The sequence below is a fragment of the Pristis pectinata genome, chromosome 22 (assembly GCF_009764475.1).
Source record: "Pristis pectinata isolate sPriPec2 chromosome 22, sPriPec2.1.pri, whole genome shotgun sequence".
Taxonomy (NCBI): Eukaryota; Metazoa; Chordata; class Chondrichthyes; order Rhinopristiformes; family Pristidae; genus Pristis; species Pristis pectinata.
This window is the reverse complement of record NC_067426.1, coordinates 4,411,609-4,432,886: the sequence shown is the minus strand read 5'-3', so window position 1 is coordinate 4,432,886 and position 21,278 is coordinate 4,411,609. Positions and strand designations below refer to the sequence as shown.

General features: G+C 43.7%; 1 protein-coding gene across 8 annotated transcripts in view; it reads right to left on the bottom strand.

Moving 5' to 3' along the window:
- Positions 1–21,278, bottom strand: part of LOC127581693 (polycomb protein SCMH1-like) — a 215,827-nt gene that overhangs the window by 123,698 nt on the left and 70,851 nt on the right. For 6 of the 8 annotated variants that reach the window (XR_007957991.1, XM_052036325.1, XM_052036330.1 and 3 more), the window contains one exon: positions 13,157–13,227. The exons of 1 other annotated variant lie outside the window; for it this stretch is intronic. Coding sequence is in view for 5 of the 7 variants with exons in the window: in XM_052036325.1 (XP_051892285.1) it covers positions 13,157–13,227 (71 nt within the window). In the remaining 2 variants the exon portion in view is untranslated. Of the gene's footprint in view, positions 1–2,064; positions 2,144–13,156; positions 13,228–21,278 lie in introns of those variants that run through there. One more of the 8 variants, XM_052036327.1, reaches the window with a different exon arrangement.

Genomic DNA, 21,278 nt, shown 5'->3' with positions numbered 1-21,278 from the left:
AAACTAGAGGGCATAGGCTTAAGGTGAGAGGGAGGAGGTTTAAAGGGGATCTGAAGGGTAATATTTTCACACAAAGAGTAGTTGGTATCTGGAATGAGCTGCCAGAGGAGGTGGAGGCAGGAACAGTAACAACATTTAAGAAGCATCTTGAATGAACAAGACACAGGAGGCTATGGAATTAATGCAGGCAAGTGGGATTGGTATAGATGGGCATGATGGTCAGCATAGACACGGTGGGCCGAAGGGCCTGTTTCTATGCTGTACTACTCTGACTCCAACTCTCTGGGGCAGAGGATTCACTCTCTGGAGTTGAGAACTCACCAATAAGCAGCTGTTTTTGACATTAAGGGGATTACCATTGCTGTGTCACCCACTATCAACATCCTGTGAGTGAACAGTGACCTGAAACTCAACTGGATCAGGTGGCTGACAAGACAAAACCTTTCCATTGCCTACAAAGAACAAGTTAGGACCGTGATGGCTAAGTACAGCTCCAACCAGACATGGGAAGCTCAACACTATCTAAGGCAAATCAGCCTGCTTAACTGGCACCCTGAAATTTCGATCCCTCACCACCAGTGCAGAATAGATGCAATGTTTACCGCGTACAAAATGCTCTGCAGTTATTCACTTAAGTTATTCCAATAGCACTTCCCAACACTACCGAGGATGACATGGGGTGAAGGTGCCTGGGAATACCACCACCAGCAGGTGCCCCTCCAAGCCACACACTGTCTTAACTTGGAAACAGGCCTTTCAGGTCACAGAGTCTGCACTGACCACCAAGCAGCCATTTATACTTGTCCTATACTGATCACGTTTCATTCTCCCAACATTCCCATCAACTCCCCCCAGATTTTACCACACCAGGGGCAATTTACAGTGGTCAATTTACCTACCGACCCACGTGATTTGGGGATGTGGGAGGAAATCGGAGCACCCAGTAGCGGTCACAGGGAGAACACACAGACAGCACCTGAGATCAGGATTGAACCTGGGTCCCTTGAGCTGTGAGGCAGCGGCTCTACCAGCTGTGTCAAAGTTGGTGCTAGCAATGAATGAACATTTGGGAGCTAGGCTTCATAATCTCTGGTTAATAAGAGATGCCTCTCCTGTACACTTCTTCAGGAGATTAAATGGCAGGGATAAACTGAAAGGAGAACTCCCCCTGCTCTTGATTAGAACACTACCTGGGCTCCTTTTACATCTGCTGAGGGAACATAAAAACCTAGAAAACAGGAGAATGAGTAGCCTAGCTGGTCCTTTTAGCTCATTCTGCCATTCAATACAATTATGGCTGATTATTTAGTTTCCAAGTCCCAATTTTGGTGCCCACACAAGGGAAAATCTCTCAAAACCTGTGCCATTGTGTTTTCCATGTCAGAATATCAATGTTCCTCGAGAAACAAAGGACTGCAGACGCTGGAATCTAGATGAAAAACACGATGATCCTGGAGGAACTCAGCAGGCCTGGCAGCATCCATGGAGAAAAACAGGCGGTCAACGTTTTGGGTCAGGACTCTTGCCCACCCCACCTCCCCTCTTTTGTCCACCTATCACAGCTCTGCATTCCCCATCTATACATTGGGCTTCCCCTTTTCCCATCTTCAGTCCTGAAGAAGGGTCCTGACCCGAAACATTGACCATCTTTTTTTTTCCACGGATGCTGCCTGGCCTGCTGAGTTCCTCTGGCATCATCGTGTTTTTATCAATGTTCGTCATTCAAAAATCACCCACTTGGTTAAACGGCTAATCCAGACAACTGAAAATCGAATCTCTGAGCCACACATTTTGATTACTTTAAAAAGATCCCGATGCAATGCTGGATAACAAGTTTGGGCAGAAATTAAGTAACACATTCCAGAGTTCATCTGGTTTGCAAATATACTGAGGGCTCAAATTGAACGTGTATGTCACTGAGCTATTAATGCAGAGGTCAAATGATGAAGAGACAGGAGTTTAAAATCTTGTCATGGCAGCAGGGGAATTTAGAGATGTAGGTAGCCAAATCTACCTGGAGTTAAAAAGCTAATGTTGTTAAAAGTAACCGTAAATATCTCATACCCTTTCAGGAGAACATCTGATGACCATATCCAGTCTGGACTGTATACAACTCCACACCCACAGCAGTGCAGTTTCTAAACTGTCCCCTGGGCCAACGAGTCACACGACTGAAGGGGTGCAGTAGGTCAAGGTGGTGGTTCCCCCTGCATTTGAGGGTGATCAGGGAGGGACAATGAACACTGGGCTTGCCACAGATCAGTGATGACAGGACAGATTGGATCAGTTTCAACATTCAAACTCCTTTTCTCAAAGAGCTCCAGCATCCTAGTCAATATTTATTCTCAATCATTGCGAATACTCAACTTGGTCATTAGCAAATCATCACCTTTGCTTGTAGAAGCTGTGCAGACCTGGGCTACCACATTTTCTACATAACTGAAATTACACTTCAACATTATCTCCAAACTTCTTTAGAGCTAATGGACATCCTGAAAAAGATGCAGAAGATACCACATTATGTGAAATGCTTTCTACTCTGATGTTGATTTTCACAGGGACTCAGATGTCCTTGCATGCCAGTCACTAAAGCCAACATGCAGATGCAGCAAGCAGTTAGAAAAACTCAAAAATCAGACAGGGCTCTTGAGTATTATAAGATAGCCAGGATGGAGCTTAAGAAGGGACTTCAGAGAGCTAGAACAGGACATGAGAAGGCCTTGGCGAGTGGGATTAAGGAAAACCCCAAGGTGTTCTACACATACATGAAGAACAGGAAAAAGACTAGAGTGAGGGTAAGGGATAAAGGGGGAAACGTGTGCCTGGAAGGAGAGGAGACAGGGGAGGTCCTTAATGAATACCTTGCTTCAGTGTTCACCAGGGAGAGGGACTTTGACAAATGCAAGGTCAGCGTAGAACAGGCTGGAGCACATCGAGGTTTAGAAAGAGATAGTGTTGGAGCTTCTAAAAAACATATCCCAGGTTACTATGGGAGGTGAGGGAAGAGATTGCTGGGGCGTTGACTATGATCTTTGTATCCTCCCTGGCCACAGGAGTGGTACCAGAGGATTGGAGGAAGACAAATATTGCTCCCTTGTTCATGAAAGGTAATAGGGATAATCCTGGGAATTATAGACCAGCGAGTCTTACATCAGTGGTGGGCAAACCATTGGAGCAGATTCTTAGGGGCAAGATTTACGAGTACTTAGAGAAGCATACTCTTATTAGGGATAGTCACCATGGCTTTGTGAGAGGTAGGTCGTACCTCACGAGCCTAATTGAATTTTTCGAGGAAGTGACTAAACAAACTGATGAAGGTAGAGCAGTAGATGTGGTGTATATGGATTTTAGTAAGGCATTTGACAGGGTTCCCCATGGTAGGCTCACCCAGAAAGTCATGAGGCATGGGATCCATGGAGACTTGGCTGTGTGGATTCAGAACTGGCTTGTCCACAGAAGGCAGAGGGTGGTAGTAAATGAGGAGAAATTGCTTCAATCTGTGGGTGTTGAATCCTTGGAACTTTCTACCCTGGAGTGGTATGGAAGCTCAGTCACTGATTGCATTTGAAACAGAGATCAGTAGATTCCTGGATATTAGAGGAATCAAGGGATATGGAGACAGGGCAGGAAAATGAGGTAGAAATGAACCATGTTGGAGCACACTCGATGAAACAAATGGCCTAGTCCTGCACCTATTTCTTATGTTCTCGTGTTTATTTCAGCCTTTCTATCCTCCTTTCTCTCAAGCACTCATCGATCTACTTTCCTTATGAAGCCACCTAAGGTCCCTGAGGTGGTTAGTTTTACCTTCTACCTACAATGGGAAACATAACTCCTCCCTCTACAGTGGTCCTTGCAACCACAGACCAGCTAGGTGAACAGTCGCACAAGCACTTTGGGAATGAAGGGCGAAGGACTCTAAAAGCATTTGAAAAACCAGCAGGGTTCCATGCCAATGTCCTTTAATTTAAGTTGAGATTCCAAAGAAGTTTGAAATAGTTTAAGTCTCTGAATAAGGAGAGCTCTGTACTGAGTAGGTAGCACCTCTGCCTTTGAATGGTTATGGGTTCAAACCCCATGCAGACACAAAAATATTCAGAGTCCTTAGACTTGGCAATGTATTTTGTTTATGCTTAAATATTAATCGGGTAAAGTTACTTTATCAAAGTAATAAGGCAGACATGTAAGACTTAATGCAATAGGGCTTCTCTCAGTGATTCAGTCCCAGAGAGGCTGGGAGTACTGAGCTTTAACTTGGGGGCAGTCATGTGATATGAATTTTGAGGGATTATACTTTGAGTTCTCTTCCAGAATATCAGAAAAGTGTTTCCTGGATTAGTGGTTGATGGCTGGTGTGGACAAGATGGGCTGCCAAGCATCGTAGACTCAGCCAGCTTCATCACGGGCACAACCCTCCCCAACACCTTCAACAGGCGGTGCCTCAAGAAGGCCGCATCCATAACTAGGGATCCTCACCACCCAGGACATGCCCTCTTCTCATTAATACCATCGTGGAGGAGGTACAGGAGCCTGAAGACCCACAGGCTTGATAGGGGTAGGCATGGTAGTGTAGCAGTTAGCGTAACGCCTTACAGTGCCAGCGACCCGGCCGCTGCCTGTAAGGAGTTTGTACGTTCTCCCCGTGTCTGCGTGGGTTTCCTCCGGGTGCTCCGGTTTCCTCCCACATTCCAAAGACATACGGGTTAGGAAGTTGTGGGCATGCTATGTTGGCACTGGAAACGTGGCGACACTTGCGGGCTGCGCCCAGAACACTCTATGCAAAAGATGCATTTCACTGTGTGTTTCAATGTACATGTGACTAATAAAGATATCTTATCACACTCAATGATTCACAAACAGCTTCTTCCCCTCTGCCATCAGATTTCTGAATGGTTCATGAACCAATGAACACTACCTCAGTATTCCTTTTTACACTATTTATTTTTATAATTTGTCGTAATTTTACGTCTTTGCACTGCACTGCTGCCACAAAACAACAAATTTCACGCCATTTGTCACTGATAATAAATCTGATTCTTGTTTCCATGCTGTATGACTATTAATGAGAGACATCAGACGAAGTGCACCAAATCCAGAGTGTGTTGCAAGTGGCTGTTAGATAATAAATGCTTAAGTTGAAAGAATGAGGCTCCTACGATACAGGAGACCCAAAGCATGCGAAGTAAATTACATCACATCTCCAGGCAGACCCATCCCATCCAGGTCAGTATGTGGTCCCACTGACATTAGGTAACGATTCTGTTGGAATATCTGGACCATCAACAAGAGGCCATTTGAAATGGTTTAGGTTCCTGAATCCCTGAAGAACATTATCAGTAGGGAGCACTCCTGCCTGTAAACCTCATGGTTGTGGGTTCAAACCTCTCACTTGAGAGGCATGAGCAAAAAATATCCAAGGCTGAGTTTAGGACCTGGGATGTTACGTTGCAGTTGTACAAGACAATGGTGAGATTGCACTTGGAGTATTGTGTACAGTATTGGTCACCTTGTTATAGGAAAGACATCATTAAACTGGAAAGAGTGCAGAGAAGCTTTACAAGGATGTTGCCAAGACTCGAGGGCCTGAGTTATAGGGAGAAGCTGGGCAGGTTAGGACTTTATTCCTTGGAATGTAGGAGATTAAATGGTGACCTAATAGAGGTGTATAAAATCATGAGGGGTATAGATAGGGTGAATGCATATAGTACTTTTCCCAGGGAAGGGGAACTAAAAGAGGGCATAAGTTTAAGGTGAGAGGTGAAGGATTTAGAAGGAACCTGAGGGGCAACTTTTTCGCACAGAGGGCGGTGCATATATAGAATGAGGTTGAGACAGGTAAAATGACATTTAAAAGACATTTGGATAAGTACATGGATGGAGAGGTTTAGAGGGATCTGGGCCAAACGCAGGCAAAGGGATTAACTTGGGACGAGCACCATTGTCGGCATGGACGAGTTGGGCTGAAGGGCCTGTTCCCATGCTGTATTACTCTATGACTCTCCAATGTAGTAATGAGGAAAAATGAACTGGCAGAGGTACCATCCTTCAAACTGAACCTCAACTGCTCTTTCAGGTGGATATAAAGATCCCATTAGCACTATTTTAGACAAAAGCGGGGAGTTATTGTTGGGACACTGGGCAATACCCTGGTCCCTCAACAATAACGATTCAGCCATGTTCACATGATAGGTGTGGGAGCTTGCTGTGCACATCGTGGCTGCCAAATTTCCCACATCGGCACAGACACGTAGCAGTGAAAGACAATCCAGAAATTGAGTCCTTTCACATTTTGGATCCATGAATGTTTGGACATCTTCCAGGTCAGCTGCAGAACAGGCGCCTTAAATTCTGATTTTTGCCTTTTAAAAATAATTAAGTTTTAATTCAAAAATCAAAAACATATAAAATTTTCTATAAAAAGAAAAGCTGGGCCACTAAGTGGTCTGAAGTGGAACATGAAGGAATTGTATCTTGTGCCCATATTCAAAAGGTCTAAACTAAAGGATGTTCTTTGTGACCCAGAGGGCGGAGAAGAGTCTACAGTGCGATAGGATTTAAAGGAACCATGTAGACGTGTTGGTGGAAATACCCCAGATGGCAGCTCACCAATACCATCTCGGAGCCAATTAGGGATGGACAATAAACGCTGTGCCTTAAGTATCCCGCCTGGAGATCATTGCGGGAATAAAGCTGCTCTGGAGTACAGACAATGGTGCAGACCCGAAGCTAAAGGCTGCAGATGCTGACAATCTGAAATAAAGCAGAAAATACTGGAGTTCTTGCCAGGTCAGACAGCATCTGTGGAAAGAATTAAGGTTCAAGGTCAATGGCCTTAACTCCCTTCCAAAGCCCACAGATGCTGCCTGACCTGCTGAGTATGTCTAGCATTTTCTGTTTATACCAGCAGAGACCAACTGAGCCACAGAACCAGCTTCCACATTCTAGATTCCATAAAAGCACTTCAAAATTAACCGCCAGATCTTGGACTTCTGCCAAAGGCCTTATCTTTATGTGGCATCTTCATCAACCTACATTTTCCTAATTTACTCCATGTTTTATTCATTTTCTTCTTGGTTTATGGAGTTTGAAGATGTAATCTCACAAGAAGACTGTTTGATTTTTCTTTCTTGAACACAGTCAATAAATGGGAAAGCATTTCAGCAAAAGAATTCTTTTCTGTTGCATTTAAAAGGGTTAGAAATATAGATGTGCTTGTGTTGTGATCCTATTCTTCTTGGGTCACTGCCAAACCATAATGAGTTTTGAAATACCAGCAAGTGCGCTTTAATCCTTCAACCAATGGATTTGCCTCTTTCAGGCAGGGCAATCAGACTGACCTGCAGGAACCAGATCTTCTTTTGCTGGTTTGGCACTTGGCCAACTTGTTGCACATTTGCTTTGCTCAGCTCAAGGGAGTCAGCAGAGAAACAAATAGCGACGTTCCTGTTCAATATTCAACTTACAGAGGGAAGCAGCTCATTTGTCTAACGCGTGGCAGCTGAATAAGACCCAGCAAAGTACTGGGACTCCACTGACTCCACAAACAATAGCTTTCTCAAAATAAAACCCAGCATCCAATAAAATCACTGTCAGCTGGAAAATAAAACCACAAATGTTCCTTATTAACAAAACATGGAACAGTACAGGAACAGGCCCTTCAGCCCACAATGTCTGTGCTGACCATGATGGCAATTTAAACTACACATCTGCCTGCACATGGTCTATATCCCTCCATTTCCTGCTTGTTCACAGTCTTTGAAGAAAATTATTGTTCATTGGATGGTTAGCCTATTCAACCCATTTAGACTCTGCCAGAACCCTTATGACAACGGTGGAAGGTTTTATTTTGGGAGGTGGGAAATGGCTGCCGAACCTGTGCAATGGTGAGCAGGCAAATAAAAGAAGATGGATAACAGGAAGGGAAACACCCCTTCCCATGGACGCTGCCAGCCAGAAACTCCCATAAAAATTAGCTTGGAGGAAACCAAAGATAAAGGCTTGCATTTTTTTACAGCACCTTTCAGAACCTCAAGATGTTCCAAAGTTGGCTTTACATCAATGAAGTTCCTCCTGCAGTGTAGTCACTATTGTAATATTGGATGTGCAGCAGACAATTTATGCACAGCAAGCTGCCACAAGCTGCAAAGTGATAATGAACCAACAATCAGCTTTTAGTGATGTGGACTAGAAGCATAAATGTTTCAAAGAACACTGGGGGATGACCCCCAACCTCATAAGTATGTCAGCACCATTAACATCAACCCAAGAGTGGAGGTGTACACGCAATGGTTCATCCAACAGTACAGTGTCAGCCAAGATCTTTTTGTTAGTTTCAAGTTGCAGAGACTGAGTCGCAATTTAAACCCGATCGCCTTACCTAAAACCCTTCAGCCCACCAAGTGTGCGCCAAACTTCATGCCAATCTAACTAATCCTATCTACCTGCAGCCGATCTGCACCCCTTCATTCTCTGCCTGTCTAAATGCCTCTGAAGTGTTGCTATCGTATCTGTTTTCTTACTTTCCCAGTTCTAATGAAGGGTTTTTGACCTGAAACATTAATCCTGTTTCTCTCTCCACAGATGCTGCCTGACCTGCTGAGGGTTTCCAACATTTTCTGCTTTTCTTTCGGGTTTCCAGCATCTGCATTTGTTTGATTTTCCATAACATCCTACAGGCACAGACCCGGTGATAAAACACAAAGCCCACTGCCCATTACTGATGTGTCTTGGTGAAATAGATTAACAAACCAAGTTCTCCACAGTTAAATTCCTTCAAATGCACCTACTTTGATTATGGTGTTTTGCCTGAGTGTGTAAAGTTCAAAGGTACATGGGTTGCTGGGGTTCTCAACTAAACTCTGAAACGGCAGGATTCAAAGAGCTTAAACTCCAGGTTTTTCTGCAGAACACACACGTTTTAAATGCAGGACAAGTTAGCAGGGCTCAGCTTCCTGTCCCTGACTGGCAAAGTCCATTCATTTATTTTTGTCACTACAACTAAAGATCTGACTGTTGACTTCAGGAAGCAGAACGAGGGCGAACGTGCGCCAGTCTACATTGGGAGATCGGCAGTGGAGGGGGTTAGCAGCTTTAAGTTCCTGGGCGTCAACATATGGGACGAACTGTCCTGGGAATAGCACATAGATGCATTCACAAGGAAGGCGCGCCAGCGTCTTTACTTTCTTAGGAGGTTAAGGAGGTTCGGCTCGTCACCAAATGCTCTGACAAACTTCTACAGATACAGAGACACAAGAAATTCTGCAGATGCTGCAGAAACTTCTACAGATATTCTGTTGAAAGTATCCTGACTGGTTGCATCATGGTCCAGTACGGCAATTCGAATATGCAGTAAGGTGAGAAGCTGCAAACAGTAGTGGACGCGGCCCAATACATCACAGCACATCCCTCCCCACCATCGGAGGCGCTGCCTCAAGAAGGCAACATTTATCATCAAAGATTCCCACCATCCGGGCCATGTCATCTTCTTGCAGCTACCATCGGGCAGGAGGTACAGAAGCCTGAAGTCCCACACCACCGGGTTCAAGAACAACTATTTCCCTTCAACCATTCGGTTCTTGAACCAACCTGCACAACCCTAATCACTACCTCAGTACAGCAACACTATGACCACTCTGCACTACAATGGACTTTTTTTTTGTTCTAATTGTGTTCTTTCTTGTAAAAATTGTGTATAATTCAGTTTAATTTGTTTTTTTTTGTGAATGCTGCTTATCTGATGCTATGTGCCTGTGATGCTGCTGCAAGTTTTTCATTGTACCCATGCACACATGGATTTGTGCATATGACAATAAACTTGACTTTGACTTTATGTTAGAGTAAGGAAGCAGAAAGCAAAGGCATTCAGCCAGAGTCATAGAAGCAGGCCCTTCGGCCCACCCTATCCATACTGACCATCAACATGGTGGGCCAAAGGGTCATGGTGTGACTCTACAACTCAATGCCTTTGCTTGCTGATTCCTTACTGCAAAGCAATGAATTTATTCACATGGCAAATCTGGCTGCAAGACACACATGACACATACACAGCTCTGAAAGGAATCAACAAAAGCCAGAGAGCAAATAAACAGGACACAGACTGTTCAAGGTGGAGGAGAAAGTGCTTGCAGAATTGGTATCACACAGCACGGAAAGAGGCCCTTTACCCAAAGTCCACCCTGACCATGAAGCAGCCATTTACAATAATCCCATTTTACTCTCCCCACATTCCAGCACTCTGGTTCAGCAGGTAGAGCTGCTGATTTACATTTCCCTTGACCCGGGTTCGATCCTGACCTCGGGGGTTGTCTGTGTGGAGTTTGCACGCTCTCCCTGTGACTGTCTGCAATTCCCCCCAAGTGCTCCAGTTTCCTCGCATGTCCCAGAGACACACAGATTGGTAAATTGATTTGCCACCATAAATTGGCCCCAGTGTATATGTGAGGGGTAGAATCTGGGGGCAGTTGATGGGAATGTGGGGAGAATAAAATGGGTTGGGGTAGGATCAATGTAAATGGGTGTATGATGGTTGGTACAGTCTTGATAGGCTGAAGGGCCTGTTTTCCTGTTGTATCTTTCAACGATTCACTCTATTATTTGCAACCGCCAAACCTTTCAGCTCTGGACTTCCCCCACTCAGTCTGTCCATTTCTCTGTCTGCCTTTGAAACCCACTCGAAGATCTGCTTCATTGACCAATATCACATTTTGTGCCAGTTCTTTGCCACTCCAACCCAATGTCAATAAGTAGCCATCCATATTTCTTTCCACCAACATAGGAAGCCATTAAACCCACTGAATCCATGCCAGCTCACAAAGAAATCCCAATCCCCAACTAATTTTTCATATCAACCAGAGTCGTGGAGTAATACAGCAAGGGAACAGGCCCTTCGGCCCAACTCGTCCATGCCGACCAAGGTGCCCACCTAAGCTGGTCCCATTTGCCGGCATTTCGCCCATATCCCTCTAAGCTTTTCCTATCCACGTACTTATTTAAGTGTCTTTTTTCCTCCCTATTCTCCACACACTCCCATCAGCTTTCCCCAAACTCCACCACTCATCTATACACTAGGGGTAATTTACAATGGCCAATTAACCTACTGACCCACAAGTCTTTGGGACGTTGGGGGGGCAGGGGTGGGGGCACCAGAGTGTCCGGAGGAATCCCACGTGGTCATAATGAGAACATGCAAACTCCACACAGACAGCACCCGAGGTCAGGATCGAACTAGGGGCACTGGCCCTGTAAGGAAGTAGCACTACCAGCTGTGCCACTATGCCATCTTCCTGGGCTGATAACCTTTCAACAGAGCCATGACATATTGACACAGACCCTAAGCATTACCTCCGCTTCTCTTTCCACAGATTTCACCTGACCTGCTGAGTAGTTCCAACTTTGCTTTTATTTCATAATCATTGAAGTAACTTGCTGTTCACTGGTCCATACGTAGCTCACAAGCTACTGTGATACCCCATAAAACACACATACTGCCTCATAAGAGGGCAAGAAAATAGAAAAAAGACACTTGAGACAACATGCACTGGTTATATCGATTGATGCTTTTGCATTGTGGAAGCGGTAGTGTCCCTGAAGAGTTAAAACTGCTCTCTTGACCAGATGGTAACAGGGTGAACTGTGGTCTTCCAACACAGCCATAAGTGGTGAACTATCCCCTTCCACATAAGGGGATCAGAACAAGAGATTATATTTTGAATTTAGCATATATTGCCCTTAATTTGGAGTACAAGAGTAGGGAAGTCTTGTTTCAATCATTCAGACCTTTGATGAAGGCAACGTGCAGTTTTGATCTCCATCCCCAAGGATTTCATTAGACTGATGTGTGGACTGATGGAAATACAGAGTAGGACCTACCTGTACTTGTTGCAGGATTGGGCAGAATAAGAGATATCACACAATATCCTGAGAGGAGTCGACAGAACAAAATCTGTTCCGCAGGCTTGGTCAAGGTGTTAGGTTTTCAGGCACACCTTAAAGGTGTAAAGAGTGTCAGAGAGATTTAATGAGGGAATTTCTAGAGCTGAGAGCCTTGGCAGCTGCAGGCACAACCAATAGTGAAGCCATTTTAAACTCTGGAGGTGATTGAAACCAGAAATGGAAGCGGATAAGTGTAATTTACAGTCTCAGGGGAGATTGTGGACAGGGATCTCTGTTCTGTATTGCTTCCAGCAGTACACATAGTCTCAGGATAAAGGGTCAGTAATTCATAATTGAGATCCAATGTGTCTTTACTCCGAGGGCAGTGGATGTTCAGTAACTGAACACGTTCAGGGTAAAGATACAAGGATAGTTGGCGAAGGCACCAAGAGTCTGCAAAGGAGGACAGATGGTTGTGAGTGGGCAAAATATGGCAGATGGAAAATAATGTGAGATTCCCTCTCTTGAGAGGAAGACTGGAAATGCACAGTATTGCTTCAGTGGAAACTGACTGCAGAATGCTGGTGTACAAGGGATGAGGGTGTGCTTGCAAATTAATACAGTCAGTTAGCTTGTAGGTACAGCAAGAAATTAGGAAGGTGATTCGAATACTGCCTTTATTGCAAGGACAAGGGAGCACAAAAGTTCCATTCCAAATGTACTATATCTGCAGTAGTGTGCACAGCTTCAGTCTTTAATATGGAAAAATATACTTGCAACAGATGTTGATGGCCACAAGATCTACTCATACTGCTTGTCTTCAATGATGTCTACACACTCACCAATCCTGCTCCCAATCTGAGATCACCAATTTCACGTTCTCCCTGCTCCCTAGCCCCAATAGTCACCTCTTACATTCTATTTTCTCTGCTCATTTTCTTTTTTTTAATATAGGAAACAGAACTATTCCCTCATTTATGCCCGAAACATTTTGCTCAATCATGAACCAACTTTCATTGCAGGAAAATAAAGGCTGGAAGGGATGGGGACAAGTTGTTGCACAATTTGAAAAATTAGAGTGTAATATTGGATAAGCACCCTTTTAAACATAACCAGCTAGCAAACCAGATATTAGTTATGGCTTGTATCTCTCATTTTAATAATTAACAGTATACATTGTTAGAGGTAATACATGGCGATATCCAGTGCGTGTGAACACTGCAGACAACCCCAGGTCTACACAAATGGTTACAACACACTGTAATACAATAAAAGCCTATTTCACCTGCTTAAAGCAATAGGAAGGGGCAGCAACAGCTCCTGTCTCCTTAAGGTATTTGTCCCAACTGAAATGACCTGAAAGCAGAAACAAAATGATAAGTAAATGAAATTCAACAATAACAACAGGGAAGAATAAAGGGAGAGTAAAATCATTTCCTCTCAACTCCCCAATAATATTCACAAGCCCATAGTTTCAGGAAAAATGTTTTGCATTTGCTTCAACTAAACGAAAGTCAAACCTGAATTGAAAACTTCCAGTTACTCCATGTACAATGGGGTTCATTAAGGGCTGATTAAATCAGAGTTCATTCTATCTTCACTGCATTCTAGAAGTGTCGTTTGGGTTCCATCGTGGAACATTTGGATTTCGTATGTACTCTCTCTATGTTTTTCTACATCTACATCTTATCTTCAGACAACGGTGGTTGTTGAAGAAGCCCTTGCTCATGTTTCACCTTATGGCTTGCGGAACTGAACTTTAAGAACCATTCCGGAACTGGGAGTTTTAGACTTTGTCACACACACACACACAAAAAGTTTAGTTTTGGGGTTAACGTTCGAGGTTTAACATTCTTGAATTCTAACATACTAACATTTTTTTTTTAACTTTTATTTTACGTATTATCATAAGTAGTGATTAATAAAATAGTTTTTAACACTGAATCATGCTCAGTGTGTTTCTTTTGTTGCTGGTTTGTGACAAATGGGATTCATTAAGGGCTGATTAAATCAGAGTTCATTCTATCTTCACTGCATTCTAGAAGACCCTTCAAGTTTCTATTATCTGCTTTTCTAATACACTGGGATAAGTTACAGAGGCTGGTTGTCGAACTGAACACAGCAGTTCAAATCGCAGCGTGAAAGTAGGGGATTTAAATCTAAGTAATTCAAGAACTGAACTAAAATAACTGGTATCAATAAAGGTTCACCCAAGTCCCTCAGCTAAGGGAATCTGCCATGCTTACTCATCTAAACATGACTCCAGTCCCTTGGTTATCTGGATAACATTTTGAAATAGCTTAACAAGTCAGTCCAAGGGGCAATTAGGGATGGACAATAAATGGAACAGTACAGCACAGGACAGGCCCTTCGGCCTACCACGTCTGTGCCGAACACGATGCCAAATTAATCCTTTCTGCCTGCACATGATCCATACCCTCCATATTCATGTGCCTGTCTAAAAGCTGCTTGAACACCACTATTGTATCTGCTTCCACCACCCCTGGCAGCCCGTTCCAGGCACCCACTGCTCTGTGTAAATCCCCTTTAAACTTTCTCTCTCTCACCTTAAAGCTATGCCCTCTCGTATTTGATATTTCTACCCTGGGAAAAAGATTCTGACCGTCTACCTGATCCATGCCTCTCCTAATTTTATAACCTTCCATCAGGTCTTCCCTCAGCTGCTGACCTTCCAGTGATGCCCACATCCATGAATGAATGAAGAACAAAATACTTCACAGCCAACAAAGTAGTTTTTGAACTACAGTCTATGCTATAATGTAGGAAATGTGGTAACCAATTCACACACAGCAAGCTCCTACAATCTTATAAAGGCCAGATGATGAGATCCAGTGAAGGTGAGTGAGGAATTCATGTTGGGAAAACACCAGGGAGAACATGCCAGCTGTGGGCCCCTTTTACTTGAGCCTTGATTTAACATTTCATCTGAAGGATGGCACAGACGCTCCTTGATTTATGAACATTTAGCTTACAAATTTTTTGTTATGACACCACTGATTTTCAGGGATACACATTTTCAGTTTATTAATCTATTTTTTGTTATAATGAGTAGCACACCACACTCTGTCCAGAGCAATACACTGTACCAAAATTGAAATTAGAAATTGGTTTATTATTGTCACATGTACCGAGGTACAGTGAAAAACTTTGCTTTGCATGTCATCCATACAGAACATTTTCACCACATCAGTACATTGAGGTAGTACAAGGGAAAACAATAACAGAGTGCAGTATAAGGTGTTTCAGAGGAAGTGCAGTGCAAGCAGACAATAAGGTGCAAGGCCATAATGAGGTAGATTGTGAGGTCAAGAGTCCATCTTATCATACTAGGGGGCCATTCAATAGTCTTATAATAGCCTTTTTTATTTACAAAATTTAGTCAAACAAAACAGTTCCCAGGAATGCACTGTTTTCGTAAATGTAGCTCAAATGGTTCACCGTACCCTCAGTACTGTACCGGATGTGACAGCCGAGATTTCTGTGTTAAATTCGCTAAAGTGGGAAACAAAGTGCTGACTACATTGAACAGCAAATGTTATGGACCCAGTTACAGAGGCATGAAGTCAAGAGTGCAGTAGGAATGGATCAACTGGTTGCATTGGTACCTAGAATACGGAAAGGAAGGATAGTAATCAAGGGGTCAACAAATGGGCTGATAACCTGCCAGTCACTAGTACCTCAAGCAACTAATACCTTGGGTCCAGATGAAGGATTTCAACTTGAAACATAGACTGTCCATTTCCCCCCACAGATGCTGCCTGACCCGCTGAGTTACTCTAGCAACACACGAAATGCTGGAGGAACTCAGCAGGTCAGGCAGTGTCTGTAGGGGGAAATGAACAGTCGACATTTCGGGCCAAGACCCTTCATCAGGACTGGAAAGGAAGAGGGCAGGAGGCAGAATTTTCAGCATCTGCAGTCTCTCGTGTCTCCGAGTTCCTGCAGCATCTTGTTTTTTTTAGCACCTCAAGTAAGTTGGCAAGGACCGAAAACGGTTGGAGAATTCTGGGGCAGAGATCGCTCAGTGCTCGTCTTAAAAGGGCAACATAACACCAGCTGCCCACATCTCACACTGGCCGGTATTGGGTTCCACTGCCCGAGACCAACCTTTACATATATAAAAAGAGTGGTGGGGGGAAGAATTGGTAACAAAGGCAGGTTTGTTCCATCAAAGATGGAATTTGCAAGATATTCAAGATTAGACATTTCAATGTTATAGGAAATTTTTATACTGAAATACAGAAAACAGAAACTGTAAAATCCCTCATAGTTTGAAAACATAACTGGCACAAACAAGTCATTTGAGACTTATTCCGTCAGAAACGTAGAACAGGCCACACTGTACCAGGCAGAGAAACAAGCTGTAATTTTTTATATACAAAATCAATTTACTTTTGGCACAGAACACAAAATGCACTTGGTAGATCTGTGCCATTTAACTTCTGGCAACACTGCAAGGCCATAAATACACTGCCCGTTTATCTCTTGCTCCTCATCAAACAGATTGCTCACTATAGTATCTTCAACGAGCAGCTGATGCAGTTATTCATAAATAATTGATAGAGAGGGGCAGAGCAGTTGGCTGGCTCCCATTCTAAAAGGGACAGGTTTTTTGTTTTTTTTTGGTTCAATGGGTTAAAAACTCTTCTTTTCATGTTTACACAGAGACCTGGAAGGGACCAGCACCTGGGATCGATATTGAATTCTCAGCAATAACTCCTCTCTCTGGTGAAGGGGGTGTCCCAAAACTCAGTTCCCATTGAAAAAGTGTTATGTGGTAACACAGCACAGAAACAGGCCCTTCGGCCCAACTCGTCCATGCTAACCAAGATGCCCATCTAAGCTAGTCCTATTTGCCCGCATTTGGCCCATACCCCTCTAAACCCTTCCCATCCATGTACATATTCAAATGTTTCTTAAATGTTATTGTACCTGCCTCAACCATTTCTTCTGGCAGCTCATTCCATATACCCACCACCCGCTGTGTGAAGAAGTTGCCCCTCAGGTCCCTTTTAAGGTGAGAGGGGAAGGATTTAAACCTATGCCCTCTAGTTTTTAATTCTTTTTCCCTGGAAAAAAGATTGTGTGCATTCACCTTATCCTTTATGATTTTATACTCAAGTGTAAATATCAGTCTCCTACACTCCAAGGAATAAAGTCCTTGCCTGCCTAACTTCTCCCTGTAGCTCAGGCCGTTGAGTCCTGGCAACATCCTTGTAAATGCTGCAGTTATGTTAGTTATGGTATAGAAGTTTACCATTAAGCCCACCTGCTACGAGCTGCTAGCAGCTAGCAAAGCAATTCTATCACTCTCCACCCTCATTCTTTCACCAAGGACTTGTCCAATTCCCTTTCAAAGGCTCTGACTGATCGCCTTCACCATCCTCATAAGCAGAATCCCGGATGTTAATTGCTCTGCTGAAACAAGTTTCTCCCACACACGTTGCAAAACAAAATGTTGGAAACAGTCAGGCCATATTCCATAAGCCGAATCCCACATTACAGCTGTTCTGGAAATAGAAATTCGCCCTTATGGAATTCACAAATCACCACCCAAAAATCTGAGATACGGAATGAAATTTGTTCTCAGGGAACTTGTGTAACAATTTTTATTTTCAACTGGCATTTTTCGACACATATAAAGATGACATGGCTTTGCATTCCGGAAAACCGCAATACAGACGGTTTTCTGGGAACACAACCCCCCAAAAATGCAGGGTTCACCCGTATTCCACATGACACAGAAGGCCACCATCAGACCCAACAAGTCCACCCTATCTCTCAGAATAATCGATCAAGCCCGTTCATTTCACTGTCACCTATTCCCTACCACATTCCCATCAAAATAGGTGGATGGACAGGTAGTGTCGCAGAGGCAGGGAGTCTGCAGAAGAACTTGGACAGGTTGGGAGAGCGGGCAAAGAAATGGCAGATGGAATAGAGTGAAAGGAAGTGTGGGGTTATGCACATTGGTGGGAAGAATAAAGGTGTCGACTATTTTCTAATTGGGGAAAGAATTCAGAAATCGGAGATGCAAAGGGACTTGGGAGTCCTAGTTCAGGATTCCCTTAAGGTTAACTTGCAGGTTGAATCGGTAGTAAGGAAGGCAAATACAATGTTAGCATTCATTTTGAGAGCACTAGAATATAAAAGCAATGACGTACTGCTGAGGCTTTATAAGCCGTTGGTCAGACCACATTTGGAATATTGCGAGCAATTTTGGGCTCCATATTGTTGGATTCAACTGTTTTAAGTAGTTTTTTCAGCATGTATAATGTTTAATACACCTCAAGTGGCTGCACAAGGAATGGCCTTCCTAGCTTATTGGTTCGTCCATCAGGTGAATATGTGTTTTCTCATTGGTTGGTTTTGCCACAGGTATCACAAGACAAAGGCACAGAAGTAGGCCATTCGGCCCATCGAGTCTGCTCCGCCACTTCACCATGAGCTAAACTATTCTCCCATCTAGCCCCAATTCCTGGCCTTTTCCCCATATCCATCGATACCCTGACTAATTAGATACCTATCAATCTCCGCCTTAAACACCCCCAATGATCGGGCCTCCACAGCTATACGTGGCAACGAATTCCATAAATCCACAACCCTCTGGCGAAAGAAATTTCTCCGCATCTCTGTTCTAAATGGGTCCCCTCTAATTCTAAGTCTGTGCCCTCTTGTCCTGGACTCATCCAACAAGGGAAACAACTTAGCCACATCTACTCTGTCCAGTCCTTTCAACATTCGAAATGTTTCTATGAGGTCCCCTCTCATTCTTCTGTACGCCAATGAATACAGTCCAAGAGCCGACAAACACTCCTCGTATGTAAGCCCTTTCATTCCGGGAATCATCTTCGTAAATCTTCTCTGAACTCTCTCCAACATCAGTACATCCTTTCTAAGATAAGGGGCCCAAAACTGCACACAGTACTCCAAATGAGGTCTCACCACTAGAGCCTCATCAACACATCCTTACTTTTATACACTATTCCTCTTGAAATGAGTGCCAACATTTCTTTACCGCCGAACCAACTTGGAGGTTAACCTTTAGGGTATCCTGCATGAGGACCCCCAAGTCCCTTTGCACTTCCAAATTTTGAATTTTCTCCCCAACTAGATAATAATCTGCCCGTTTATTTCTTCTTCCAAAGTGTACAAACGCACATTTTTCAACATTGTATTTCATCTGCCATTTTTTTTGCCCACTCTCCTAAACTGTCCAAGTCTCTCTGCAACCTTTTTGTTTCTTCAACACTTCCTGCTCCTCCACCTATCTAATAGGTTTTCTGATTGGACTATTGTTAGCTAAGGAGTACCCCTTATCTCAGGTACAAAAGGCATCATTTTTTGTTAATCTCTCTCCTGCTCTCTTCCCCCCCTGGCCCTTGCTCATCTTTAGTTCCTTTGTCTCGGTTCATCTCCCAGTAGTAAAGCTAGTGCCACGTGCTCTGTGACTGCTTCTTTGTTTTAAACTTTTCTAATAAAACTTTGTGAAGCACCAAGTTGTTTTCAACTCATTCTTGGGCTCCTGAAAGAACCTGCAGATTTGAAAATAACCGGATCCAACCATATCTAAGGAAGGATGTGCTGGCCCTGGAGAGGGTCAAGAGGAGGTTCACAAGAATGATCCAGGGAATGAAAGGGTTAACGTATGAAGAGCGTTTTATGTCTCTGGACTTGTACTCGATGGAGTTCAGAAGGATGAGGGAGGATCTCATTGAAACCTACCGGATGTTGAAAGGCCTGGATAGAGTGGACGCGGAGAGGATGATTCCATTAGTAGGAGAGTCTAGGATCCGAGGGCACAGCCTCAGAATAAAGGGATGTCTTCTTAGAACTGAGATGAGGAGCAATTTCTTCAGACAGGGTGGTGAATCTGTAGAATTTGCTGCCACGGAGGGCTGTGGAGGCCAATTTATTGGGTGTATTTAGAGCATAGATTGATAGGTTCTTGATTGGTAAGGGTTACAAAGTGGAGGAGGGAGAAAAAAAATCAGCTGTGATTGAATGGTGGAGCAGACTTGATGGGCTGAATGGCCTGATTCTGCTCCTATATCTAACAGTCGTATCTTAAAACTGCTCACCGGCGATTCTACTGTCACCCACCCACACTAGAAGTTACAATGGCCAGTTATTGAACAATTCACACGTCTTTGAATGTGGGAGGAAACTGGAGCACGGGGGAAACCCACACGGTCACAGGGAGAACGTGCAAACTCCACACAGCTAGCAGTGCAGGTCACAATCACAGCCAAGCTGCTGGAATCGTGACGCAGTTGCACTCGCTGCTGTGCCTCTGTGTCTCTGTGTCACCAGGTCAGGCAGCATCTGTGGAGAGCCAGCGCGTCTTTCCCAGGGCACCAGTGCTCAATACAAGAGGGCAGGGCTTTAAAGTAATGGGTGGGAAGTTCAAGGGAGATATCAGGAGGAGGTTTTTTATCCAGAAAGTGGTTGGGGCACGGAATGTGCTGCCTGGGGTGGTGGTGGAGGCAGGTACGTTGGTCAAATTCAAGAGGTGACTAGATAAGCATATGGAGGAATTTAAAATAGAGGGCTATGTGGGAGGAAGGGGTTAGATAGTCTTAGGTGAGGTTTAAAGGTCGGCACAACATTGTGGGCCGAAGGGCCTGTATTGTGCTGTGCTGTTCTATGTTCTATGAGACAGAAACAACCTTAACACTTCAGGTCAAAGCTCCTTCGTCAGAACTGACGAATCATTCTGTTGAGAGCTCTTCGATCTACAATATTAGCTGTCTGACCCGCCGAGTGCTTCCAGTATTTGTGTTTATTTTGGATTTCCAGTATCTGTGTCACCTTGCATTTCAATAGGTCACTGATCAAAGCTTCTCCAAAATCTTTACCAAATCATTAAAAAAAAATTTGGTAACAAATCGCAAGGCTTTGTAAATATATGGGGGGGGGGAGAGGGAACTCAATAAGCTTATTAATACTTAGAGGAAATAAGCACAGTTATACGACTAGCCGTCTTTACCTATTTAACACATATCATAAAACATTCATAACCACACACACTATGGGAATTGAAGCATTTCAATTTCAATCTGCCTTCTACATTAAAACCAACTCTCCCAGCACAGCAATCTCATTATGGTCAGAAAGAATTGAAGCATGCACCGAGATTCAGGAATTGGATTTTGCTTAATCTCCTCAGAAAAAAAAACATGGGTATTCGCTCAGAGCCCTGGATCCACGGAGGAGAATCATGTGTGACTACAAAATGAGGAACAAAGAGGGAAAAAAGGGACAAAACTATAATCCCTTGGGTTATACTTTGATTCTGTCTGCATATGTGATTTCTGGTTTCCCTATTCCAGGTATCCAACTTTATTGAGAGCTGGAACACTGAATAAACTGCCTCACTGCTACCT